This window comes from Odontesthes bonariensis, chromosome 2 (genome assembly GCF_027942865.1).
Source record: "Odontesthes bonariensis isolate fOdoBon6 chromosome 2, fOdoBon6.hap1, whole genome shotgun sequence".
In the NCBI taxonomy this organism is placed as follows: Eukaryota; Metazoa; Chordata; class Actinopteri; order Atheriniformes; family Atherinopsidae; genus Odontesthes; species Odontesthes bonariensis.
Window position 1 is genome coordinate 45,143,310 of NC_134507.1, and position 12,643 is coordinate 45,155,952.

General features: G+C 51.8%; 1 protein-coding gene across 1 annotated transcript in view; it reads left to right on the forward strand.

Moving 5' to 3' along the window:
* Positions 1–12,643, forward strand: part of pcca (propionyl-CoA carboxylase subunit alpha) — a 34,184-nt gene that overhangs the window by 13,466 nt on the left and 8,075 nt on the right. The window contains exons 14-18 of the mRNA XM_075482324.1: positions 61–135; positions 1,120–1,188; positions 1,327–1,402; positions 1,492–1,705; positions 5,110–5,212. Coding sequence (XP_075338439.1) covers positions 61–135; positions 1,120–1,188; positions 1,327–1,402; positions 1,492–1,705; positions 5,110–5,212 — 537 coding nt within the window. The remainder of the gene's footprint in view (positions 1–60; positions 136–1,119; positions 1,189–1,326; positions 1,403–1,491; positions 1,706–5,109; positions 5,213–12,643) is intronic.

Here is a 12,643-nt window from a genome sequence, read left to right on the forward strand (position 1 = left end):
TACATTTAAAGGTGTTGAAACAGACTCTAAAGGTTCAGTGTTTTTTTCTTTTTCTGTTAGGATCCCTTCAAGTCTTTTGGCCTTCCCTCCATTGGACGGTTGTCCCAGTACCAGGAGCCCCTTAACCTCAGCAATGTAAGTGTGTGTCATGGCTGTGGAGCCGTTTTCATGCATGAACATCTGAGATGTTCAGGATAGGAGAATATTGTGCCAGTGAATTTTTTTTCTGCAGTTGCTGTTTGCCAATCAACTTCTCACCAGAGATTTTCTGCTTGAGATGTGCTCTCAAAGCTGTAAATGCTAGAGGGTGAGGGTGCAGGGGAACATCTGTTTAAAGCCAGATGTTCCCTGATGACTGTTTGTACTTCATGGATCTGCCCAGACCTACTGTAGCAAGGAGCCATTAGAAAGCAACACAGGTCTGCATGAAAGAATGTGAAGCAGGAACTCTTACCAGCACTCACAGTACATACTTCAGGAGATTTGCTGCTGTGTTGCATTGTTGTCCACAAGAAGTCTTGGTTAATGCTGCAGACATTTCTTACAACTCAAACATCTCAAGGACGTTTCAGGACTACAGTCTGTCTGTGGAACTGGCTTGTGAGAGACAGATGTACTCTAAAGGCCATTTCTATCTTCATGGAGCAATCCATGCCCCTCAGCTCCCTCAGACAGCCATTTTTTCAGTTCAGACAGACATGGACAGACAGTCCTCCCAAAAGCTAACAACACAGAGGCTCCAGAGAGGGGCTGACAACAACCATATTCATAAGAACCTGGACGAGGCACAGATGAAAAGCTCAGACAGCAGCTGACCTGGACAGTCTACATCATTTTAACAATTAGTTCTATTCGATCACAAAGCAGCTTTTTGTCCACTTCAGCGTCTGTCTCCGTAGAGCAAAGCTAAAGGACCAACACCAGCACCAACACAGCCCCAGCCTTTCAGTCATAAAGCCGCCTTAATGGATGATTCTGTAACACAGAACCATGGAGCAATTTCACATAAAGCATATCACTTGTTTTGATTCATTTTGTATTCTCCTGCCATATGATTTACTGAATCTGAATGATTAGCTTTCACATATGAACACTGTTGCCTGCTCCGCACTCTGTCAGGTCCGTGTAGACAGTGGCATCGAGGAGGGAAGTGACATCAGTATCTACTATGATCCCATGATCTCTAAGGTCGGTGATATATTCAACAAAGAATGTAACTTCTTTTTTAAAGAAAGAAATTGTAAAAATAAGAATATTCATTTCAAAATGCCACCATTCCACACGGTTTGTTGTTGTGCAATAACTTCCTTTAACATGTGTTTGTAGTTGGTTACGTATGGAGCTACACGAGCTGAAGCCCTGGCCAGAATGGAGGATGCTCTGGATAACTATGTGATTAGAGGTATAAAAGATATTTATAGTGAACAGGAAGGACACACAGTCACCTTTTAAAAGGATATTAGCTTGGTTTTCTCTCCATCTTCTTTCCAGGTGTGACCCACAACATTCCGCTCCTCCGGGAAATCATTACGCATCCTCGATTTATCTCTGGTGACATCAGCACCAACTTCCTGCCAGAGGTTTATCCTGATGGCTTCAAGGGACATCAGCTCGATGTGGACAAAAGCAGGGAGCTGTTGGCCTCAGCAGCAGCACTTCACATCACTGCTCAGCTCCGGTCACAAAACATCCGTGGTAGTCTGAGGTAAGGACAAACTTGATATTGCGAGGGGCTACTAGGGTCAAGGTTTCCGACAATTTGCTGTTATTTAGCAGTTTTCTAAAATAACATGATGTGAAAACCCATGGTGGGACAATATATGGTAAATGGGCAAATTGTTACAGGCAGGGATAGTCAATGTTAGTCAGTCAGCTGTCAGTGGTGTCATAACAAAGTGGAAGCGATTGGGAACGACAGCAGCTCAGCCAGGAAGTGGTCGGCCACGTGCAATGACAGAACGGGGTCAGAGGATGCTGAGGCCCATGGTGTAGTGTCTACCGCACTTGGATAAGACCGGTACTTTTTTCGTTTGTTTTTTTTACGTCACCGCATTGTATTTTAAACCGAGGCGAGCAGCAAACAGAGCAGGAGTCTGGCAACAGAGAGAGAGAAAGGAGAGAAAGAAAGAGAGAGAGAGAGAGAGGAGCAGGGAGAGAACGGCAGCTGCTGCGACCTTCACCACGCCGCAACTCGTAGATAAACCAGTTACGCAAAGTGCTAAATGGAATTTCTTTGGCTTTAAAACAATGAGCACTGTGAAGCCATCACCACCGAAGCACCACTGTGCAAACGCTGTTACAGAACATGTCTGGCCAAGGGTGGAAACACTTCCAACTGAGCAAAACACCTGAAGGACGAGCACCCAGACCTGCATAAGGAGTTCAGAGAACGACAGGTACAACTTATATACGTGAGAAAAAGCCACATTCAGTGCTAAAAGCGAGCAACGCCAGCCCCCTTCACTCTCCTGAAAAGTAGAAAAAAAAGCCAGTGGAAAAAACTTAAAGCTGCATTGCAATTATCTACCACTTTCTCTGGTGTAAATAGCCTATTTATATTATTTTATTTAATATTTGATTTATTTTAAAATGGTGTTGTCTGTGCATTAGAAAAGTCTTTCTTTGTGGTATTTTATTTTATTTACTGATGCATAGTTATAGTTCTAAGATTTTCTATTAAAATAAAGTCAATAATGACATTTTTTTGTTCTCTTTTTATTAGGAAAAGTATTGAAAAGTATCGAAATACATGTTGGTACCGGTATCGATACCAAAATGTTGTATCGTGACAACACTAGTGCTCAGAGGTCGCCAACTTTCTGCAGTCGCAGACAGTCGCTACAGACCTCCAACCTTCATGTGGCCTTCAGGTTAGCTCAGTAACAGTGCGTAGAGAGCTTCATGGAATGGGTTTCCATGGTAACTGCATCCAAGCCATACATCACCAAGTGCAATGCAAAGCGTCGGATGCAGCGGTGTAAAGCACGCCGCCGCTGGACTCTACAGCAGTGGAGACGCGTTCTCTGGGGTGACCAATCAGGGTTCATCTGGCAATCTGATGGAGGAGTCTGGGTTTGGCGGTTGCCAGGGGAACGGTACTGGTCTGACTGCATTGTGCCGAGTGTAAAGTTTGGTGGAGGGGGGATTATGGTGTGGGGTTGTTCTCCAGGAGCTGGGCTCGGCCCCTTAGTTCCAGTGAAAGGAACTCTGAATGCTTCAGCATACCAAGAGATTTTGGACAGTTTCATGCTCCCAGCTCTGTGGAAACAGTTTGGGGACGGCCCCTTCCTGTTCTAACATGACTGCGCACCTGTGTACAAAGCAAGGTCCATAAAGACATGGAGGAGCCAGTTTGGTGTGGAAGAACCTGACTGGCCTGCAGAATCCTGACCTCAACCCGATAGAACACCTTTGGGATGAATCAGAGCGGAGACTGTGAGCCAGGCCTTCTGTCCAACATCAGAGTCTGACCTCACAGATGAGCTTCTGGAAGAATGGTCAGAAACTCCCATAAACACTCCTAAAGCTTGTGGAAAGCTTGGCCAGAAGAGTTAAAGCTGTTATAGCTGCAAAGGGTGGGCCGACGTCATGTTAAACCCTCTGGATTAAGAATGGGATGTTACTGAAGTTCATGTGCGTGTAAAGCCAGATGAGCCAATACGTTTGGCGATATAGTGTATCATGAAAAGATCACTTTTTCTGCTTGAGGACATATATTTAGAAATTTTAATATAACACAAGTCTGTCACTTACTTTGTTTGGTGTTGTCTGAGTCTAAAAGCCTGTTTTTCAGTGAGTTGTTCAGATGTGTAGGGTACTGTCACATCACAGTATCAGCTCAGAGTTGAATTATTTAGCCTTCCATTCTTCATCTCAACCCACCTTTTCACATCATGCTGCGTTCACCATACCTTGGGAAGTGATAAGTTGGGACTCTTTGCTTTTATTTGCTTTTCTATTAACAGCAAATACTTTTCCTAACTTGAAAGAGAGGTGAATAAATTTCAGTTGAGCTCATTCAAGTTTTTTTGTGTAGCTCAAATTTACATCAAAAGTCATCATAGGGCACTTTACAATTCAGTAGAATTCAATTCAGTTTTCTTTATGTAGCCCCATGGAGATTACACCAGTTTTAAAATCGCTGCATTGGCTCCTGTGCGTTCAGGATTGATTTTAAGGTTGTTTATAAATGTCTTAATGGTCTTGGGCCTTCTTATTTATCTGATCTGCTTTTAAATATTGAGCCCTCGCGGACCCTGAGGTCCTCTGGTACCGGCCTTTTAGTCGTTCCACTATTATGGACCTCATCTGTGGAACGGCCTGCCAGAGAACCTCAGGGCTGCAGAGACTGTTGATGTTTTTAGAAAGAGGCTCAAGACCTACCTTTTTAGTTTAGCTTGCAGCTGAATTTTAATGCCAAAATGTTGCCCCCACATGTTTAAAGGTATTTTTGATGATCATTGTTAGAATTAGGTTTACGGTAAGGTTTAGGGTTAGCATTCAGCCATAATAGTTAGGCTTACGGCAAGAAGGTGGACCACCGTCAGAGTTGCTGTGTCATTCGCTTGTAAGATTGATGACTTCAAACACACATTTTTAAGGAGGATAAAGTAGCGTATGTGCATCTTTTAATGTTTGGCTGGATGGTATGTGGCAACACTGAGCTATGTGTACCATCTGCCCTTATGAGATGCCTATGGATGTAGTACTCGCACCAGAAATAATTTGACTCTGTGGGTTTGCATTTGTGTATTAATTTATTTAGTTTGGACACTGTAGCTACAACTTGAAAACTACATAGCAACACTAAGTTCACTGTAAACAGGACAAATATACCCAGTGTTCATTTTAAGATGTAGTACTACATGTATCTGGGGCAAGATGAACTAACAAGAGCACTGACCTTGGATCACCTTATTGACACAATCTTTTTTTTTTTTTTTTTTTTTTAGAATATTGGAAGTCCTGAAGCAGAAATCATCAGGCAAATTTGTCAGTTAAAGAATTCTGGATGAACTATAAAAATAGTATTCCTGGAACTAAAGGTATTCAACATGAAAAAGTGCTGTAGTACCTACTGATATAAAAGAAGCTGTGCTTGTTTTGCAGGGTGTCACCGACTCATGTGGAATGCACCCGCTGGGAGCTGTGTGTGGAACTGGGGGACGGACGCCACCATGTGGAGGTTACGAAATCGGGGAATGCTTATACTGTGAGTATTTAATGTGCATCCATGTACTTTTGATGCTGCTCTACTGGAAAAAACAAGAACACAAATTAAAGTTAGAAAGTGAATGGAAACTTAAAGAGGCAAAAATGTTGTCAGAAACAAAGAGAAGTGAAAATGCGACAACAGTTGGAACAAGAGAGAGCAAAACGAAAGTTACGTATGTAACTACGGTTCTATGAATCCTGGATGACCGCCAGAGGCGGTGCTTTCAAGCACTGGATGATACATCTCGCGCATGCGCAGGTCGAGTGTTTATACCAACAACGTCACTCGTGACCCCCTGCTGACCCCGGAGAGCCTATATCTTCCGGCAACATCAGCGGGTCAGTCCCTACAGAATCTTCTCGCGAGTATACGAGGATTCCGAGTGACAGAACGCTCTGGCGGTCATCCAGGATTCATAGAACCGTAGTTACATACGTAACTTTCGTTCTATTTCATCCTTACTGACCGCCAGAGGCGGTGCTTTCAAGCACTGGATGACTCATACCAGAAAAGTCACGAGGAATCCAGCACCTACTCACTTTACTGAGAGAAAGCAGCAGAGTCGGGCAGCCGGACCACAGCCCACGGGTGGGGAGTGGCAACATTCACTCGATAGAACCTGGAGAAGGTACTCGGTGACGCCCATGACGCTGCCTCACATATGTCTTCCAGGGGAACGCCCCGTAGGGCTGCCCATGAGGTCGAGACAGCTCTGGTGGAGTGGCAGCTCACCCCAGCTGGCTGGGGGTGCCTGGGTGATGGCGTCCACCACCCAGTGGGACAGTCGCTGTTTAGAGAGCGCACAGCCTCTCCGAGGGCCACCATAGCAGAGGAAGAGCTGGTCCGACTGCCTGATACCGGCAGTCGCGGCCACGTAGGCTCTCAGAGCCCGCACAGGGCACAGTAGGCGTAACCTGTCCTCCCCCTCCGGGGGAACAAACTGTGCCAGGTGGATAGGTCTGTTGAGGTTTGATGAAGACAGCACCTTCGGGAGAAAAGCGGAGTTTGGCCATAGGGAAACCCCCGAGCCATCCGAGTTCCACCTCATGCAGGAGTCGCTCACCGACAGAGCATGCAGCTCCCCGACGCGCTTCGCTGATGCGATAGCGAGCAGAAAGGCGGTCTTAGCGGAGACCCACCTCAGCCCTGCCTGAGCAAGGGGTTCAAAGGGAGGCGAGCACAGGGCGCCGAGCACCAGGTGCAGATCCCATGGCGGGGTGCGCCGCACCCGTGGGGGGCGCAGCCGCCGCGCACCTTTCAGGAAAAGGGACACCAACCTGTGGCCCCCCACCGTGCCGTTATCCACTCGAGCATGCCGAGAGGAAATGGCCGCCACATACACCCTCAGGGTAGCGGGGGACCGGCCGTCATCCAGGAGTGACTGGAGCAACTCCAGAATCCTAGGGACAGGACAGTGCACAGGGTCCTCACCCCTGTCCAAGCACCATGTAGTGAACAGCCGCCACCTCTGTTCATAAAGCGCCCGGGTAGAAGGCGCCCTCGCGTTTAGGATGGTATGGCAGACCTCGCCAGAGCACTGTCAGCATCGGGTCGGGCCCTGCAGTGGCCAGACCCACAGCTGCAGGCGGGACGGGTCGGGATGCCAGATCCGACCCTGCCACTGAGACAGGAGATCCCTCCTGTCGGGGAGGCGCCACAGGGAACCGCTGCAGAGCCTGTGCAGCAGTGGAAACCACGTCCTCCCTGGCCAAAAGGGGGCTACCAACAGCAGCCTGTGGCCCTGCTGGAGGACCTCTGTAGCGTAGGGACTATCAGAGGGATTGGCGGGAAAGCATAGAGGAGAACCTCTGGCCAGTCGTGGGCCAGAGCATCCTGTCCCAGGGGACTGCTCTCCTCTGTCAGGGAGAACCAGAGGGGGCAATGGGTCGACTCTTCTGAGGCAAAGAGGTCCACGTTTGCTCTGCCGAAGGTGGCCCAGATATTGAGCACCACCTCCGGATGGAGCTGCCACTCCCCCGGCGGAGGCTTGCAACGGGAGAGCAAGTCCGCCGTCTGGTTGCGTTCCCCGGGCAAATACATTGCCCTTAGGCTGGCTAAGCGTGGTGCTGCCCACAGCAGGAGGTCCCGGGATGCCTGCAGCAGCAGTGCAGACCTGGTGCCACCTTGGTGGTTTATGTGGGAGACGGCCGAAACATTGTCCGACCGCACGAGTACATGTCGGCCCCTCAAGAAAGGGAGGAAAGCCTGCAACGCCCTGTGTACAGCCTGCAGCTCTAGTGCGTTGATGTGCTGTGAGCGGTCCCGCGCCGGCCACAGCCCCTGAGCCGTCCGGTTCTGCCACACGGCGCCCCACCCCGAGAGGGAGGCGTCCGTCGTGACTGCCTCACGACGGGATGCAATGGAGCCCATGGGCATGCCCTGGAGGAGAAACGAACGCTTCCTCCATGGGGCCAGGGCAAGAAGGCAACGGTGGGACACCGCGAGCCTCCTGTGCCGGTGTCTCTTGGCGTCCAGGTGAAAGCTGTGCAACCACCTCTGGAGGGGACGCAGCGACAGCAATCCTAAAGGGACCACGGCAGCCGCAGCTGTCAGTGTCCCCAGGACGCGTAAGAACTCCACGTAGTGGAACCGCCTGCCTTCCCGAAACGGGAGGAGGTGGCGGAGGATGTCGTCCACCCGCCGTGGCGATGGGCAGGCCATCATGGTGACCGCATCGAGGGTCACCCCAAGAAAAACTGTGCTCTGTGATGGGACCAGGCCAGTCTTTGTAAAATTCACCCTGAGGCCCAAACGGGCCACATGGGAAAGAAGACACGTCGTGTCGAGGGCCACCCGAGACTGGGACGGCGCACAGACGAGCCAGTCGTCCAGATACGGCAAGATCTCCATGCTCCGCAACTGTAGGTGCGAGAGGGCTGCCGTCACACACCTGGTGAACACCCGTGGGGAGAGGGAGAGACCAAACGGGAGCACCCTGAACTGGAAATGACGCCCCTGAAAGGCGAATCGCAGAAACTGCCGTTGGTGTGGCGCCACAGGAACGTGAAAGTAGGCATCCTCCAGGTATATGGAGGTAAACCACTCCCCTCTGGAGACCGTACGCAGAACCTCTGCAGTGGTCAACATATGGAACCTCAAGACCTTCAGGAACCTGTTGAGGTTCCTGAGGTCGAGGATAGGTCGGAATCCGCCATCTTTCTTTGCTACCAGAAAGTAAGTCGAGTAGAACCCCCCGGGGTGCACCTGGGGGTCTACCGGTTCGATGGCACCCTTGCCCAGGAGGACGAACAGCCCCTGGGCGAGGGCTCGGGCTTTCGCCGGGTCGCGGATGACAGTCATCCTGACTCGGCCATGGTTCGGGGGCCGACGTCGGGACTGAAGTTTGTACCCGTGGGTCAAGGTGGAAAGAACCCACGGGTCCCTGGTGGAAGCAGCCCAGTAGCTGAGCTGCTGCTGGGAAAAAAGGCCGACGGTCGGCCCCGTGGCCTCAGCGTCGGGCCCCCCGACCTCTAGAGGCTCCAGGGGCACGACGGGCGGTACGTGAGACCTGAGGTCGCCCAGGGGGCAGTCGCTCAGGTGCCCGAAAGGACTGCGCCTGCCGCTGAGCAGGCTGTGGGCGTGAGTACTGGGGCCGAAGGAGGCCCCTGGCCCGTGAGTGGGTGCCGCGCTGCGGTGCAGCTGGACGGCCCCTAGGGTTGCCAGGCGGCGCGCTTCTGTGAAGCTCAGACAGCTGCTGTCGGGTCTTCCCAGCCTGGACCGTGCGCTCGAGGGCTTCCAGAGCCGCGGAGCCAAACAGCTCCCCCGGTTCCACCGGAACACTGCGGAGGGTTCTTCTGCAGGCCTCCGAGAGAGGGGACTGCGCCAACCAAACCTGGCAGCGAGCCTGAACGAGAGTTGCCATTACCCGTCCCAACTCCCTAGACATCAGTGCAAAGGCCTGTAGAGAGGCGTCAGTAACACTGTGGACAGAAGTGTCCAGTTCGGTCTCCTGCAGGGATGATGACAGGGCGAGCAGCAGGTGGGACATGGAATTACCCGTGCGAGCCATACGTGCTGCCGCCTCATAGGCCTTCGACAGCAAATCATCCGTAACCCGGCACTGGGGGCGAGGACACCTCGCCTCCCGTCTCAGAGCCTCATCGGGTGAGACGATCAGGACGGCTATAGTGGGCTCAACCGCTGGCATGCGGTCCAGGCCGAACTTGGATGCGTCCTGCATGGCTGCCAGGGTCCGAGCATCAGCTGTCGGACGGGCAGGGGCCCTAGGGTCCCTCCAGAACGTCTGTAATTCCCTCAGATACTCTTCTGATGGAGGTACAGTTAGTTCAGCGGGGGTTGAGGAGCGCCTGAAAAAGGCACTGGCCGAAGCTGGCTGAGCCTGCGGCACGTCCAGCTGCAGCCTGGCTAGAGCCGTACGAATGGCGGCTCCCACAGAGCCTTCCTCACTACCACCCGCAGAGCTACGGGCTGAAGAAAGGGAGCCCGCTGCAGAGGGACGGGAGGCTTCGTCTCCCAGGAGCACGTCCGAAGCGTAGTCCTGAAACATAGTAGCCGAAGCTGCTATGGAAAACGCATCCTCCTACGGACCGAAGGAGGCCGTTGGAGGAACAAGGGCACCTGGCTGGGTTGCCCCAGCCCCAGGCTGGAGAGCCAGGAGGAGGGACTTCATGCTGTCAAGCTCCGCTGTCAGCTGATCCACTCTAGAAGTAAGCCAGGACCCCTTGGCCCTCTTCCCGAAGGTGGGGCCTGCAGTCTCAGCAGGCCGACGCCGTCGTCGGCTAGACCAAGACGGGGCCAGCCGCTGGTCAGGGGTCAACTGGGGAGACAAGGGAGGGCCCAACAGGCGCTCTACCTCGGCCAGCCTTGCTGCCCTGACAGCATGAGGCAAGATGCCACAATTCATGCAGGACTCGCTGAGAGACCCTGCCTCAGATGTCCGAGGCCGAGGCACGAAGGACACAGATCATGGCCATCCTCAAGCTGTAGAGGAGCCATACAGGCCGAGCAGGAGTGGTTGTGATCCATGTCGGGACCACCTCTAGCTATATATACACACAGTATATTTGACGATAGTACGTATTTACTAATTCTTATTCATATATTTCTTCTTCTTAGTTATAGATGAATGCTGGGAGAGGGAGCCGCAAACGGTGCCTTCACCGACAACCAACTATAGGCCCCGTGGAGAGGGGCAAGTTATGTTTTTTTTTGTTTGTTTTTTTTTTACAAAAGAAAAATTCTTTACTTGTAGATGAATGCTGGGAGAGGGAGCTGCAAATGGTGCCTTCACCGACAATCAACTATAGGCCACCTGTTCTGGGAGCGGGGGGCGCACATGCCGCCGTACACCAGGAGAGGGGCAATTGTTTATTTAAACACTTATCTATAGGTGGATGCCGGGAGCAGGAGCCGCAAACGGTGCCTTCACCGACAACCACTATAGGCCGCCTGTGCTGGGAGCGGGGGGCGCACACGCCGCCTTACACCAGGAGAGGGGCTATTGCTGTATTTATACACTGTCTATAGGTGGATGCCGGGAGCGGGAGCCGCAAACGGTGCCTTCGCCGACAACCACTATAGGCCACCTGTGCTGGGAGTGGGGGGCGCACGCGCCGCCGTCGCCAGGAGAGGGGCTAGTGCAAGTTCTATTAGCTATAGGTGGATGCTGGGAGGGGGAGCCGCAAACGGAGCCTTCACCGACAACCACTATAGGCCGCCTGTGCTGGGAGCGGGGGGCGCACACGCCGCCTTACACCAGGAGAGGGGCTATTGCTGTATTTATACACTGTCTATAGGTGGATGCCGGGAGCGGGAGCCGCAAACGGTGCCTTCGCCGACAACCACTATAGGCCACCTGTGCTGGGAGTGGGGGGCGCACGCGCCGCCGTCGCCAGGAGAGGGGCTAGTGCAAGTTCTATTAGCTATAGGTGGATGCTGGGAGGGGGAGCCGCAAACGGAGCCTTCACCGACAACCACTATAGGCCACCTGTGCTGGGAGCGGGGGGCGCAAACGCCGCCTTACACCAGGAGAGGGGCAGAACAATAGCAGCAACAAAATCAAAGAACCGGCACAACCGAGTTGGCCGCTTAACATAGGCAGGTTACAGATGCCGGGAGAGGGCTAGCAATTAGCCTTCGCTGACAATGTAACTCTAAACAGACTGTTACTCACGTGCGGCGCACAGCACCGGGAGAAGGAGCGAGCACGCTGCCTAGACCGGCGCTTGTAACAGCTGGCAGTACGCTTCATCAGCCGAGGGAAAGAAAAAAGGTTACAGACCTCTCAGCAGTTCGTTGCGGTCTCTGAAGGGCGAGCAGCTCGCAGCCTCGACGGGACGTCGCGAGACCACCAGCAGCGAATGATGAAGTAAGAAAATAGTTTTAGAATTCGTCTCATATGCAGACGCGGTAACTTACCTTGCGCAGCGAGAAGATGAAAGGGACTGACCCGCTGATGTTGCCGGAAGATATAGGCTCTCCGGGGTCAGCAGGGGGTCACGAGTGACGTTGTTGGTATAAACACTCGACCTGCGCATGCGCGAGATGTATCATTCAGTGCTTGAAAGCACCGCCTCTGGCGGTCATCCAGGATGAAATAGAACTGCAGAGGTTACAAGCAACAAAATAGGTGGCTATAGCTGCAGCTCGTGAGAGAGTATATGACAGTTTTGAAGAAGAAATTGACAACAGAACTAGCTCAGCTCACTACAGGACACAAATGGAGCCTCTGTGAATCCAGACGCTGCTTCATTCCGACCTCGCCAAGCAGTTCCTGAAGTGACAATGACCCAAGAGTCTGTCAGTTTAGCACAAGCGATTGCTAGCTCATTGAGTATGAACCGCTTGCCAGTCCCTGAACCCACCATGTTTAGTGGTGACCATTTAAAGTTTACAGATTGGAAGATGTCATTCATGACTGATCGACAGAAAACCACTTCCAGCAAGTGAGAAGATGTTTTATCTCAAAAATGATCTTTCTGGAGAGGCGCCTAAAGTTGTTTCTTTTATCGAGATTCAGGAATGCATACAATGGAGCATGGAAAGTTTTACAGGACAGATATGGGAACCCATTCATCATACAGAAAGCTTTCCACGATAAGCTCATGAAATGGCCAAAAATCAGCACAAATGACCCACATGCACTACGAGAGTTTGCTGACTTCTTCCAAAGCTGCACTGAGGCAATCCCACACGTCAAAGAATTAGCTATTCTTAACGACTGTGAGGAAAACCACAAGTTGCTCAAAAAACTGCCAGAATGGAGCAACGATGACGACTGTGTATGGGAACTCTCTGGGTGCATAGAACGCACGGAAACCAACTGACATCAGTTCGATGTCTGGACAACAAACCCTCTCCTTAACGGTCACATTGCGGGGGTTTACCCATCTCTGATTAAAGAACAGTATAACACCCCCGCCTTTCCGCTTACCACCGCTCGTACTCAGGTCTTGATCCGCTCGTACG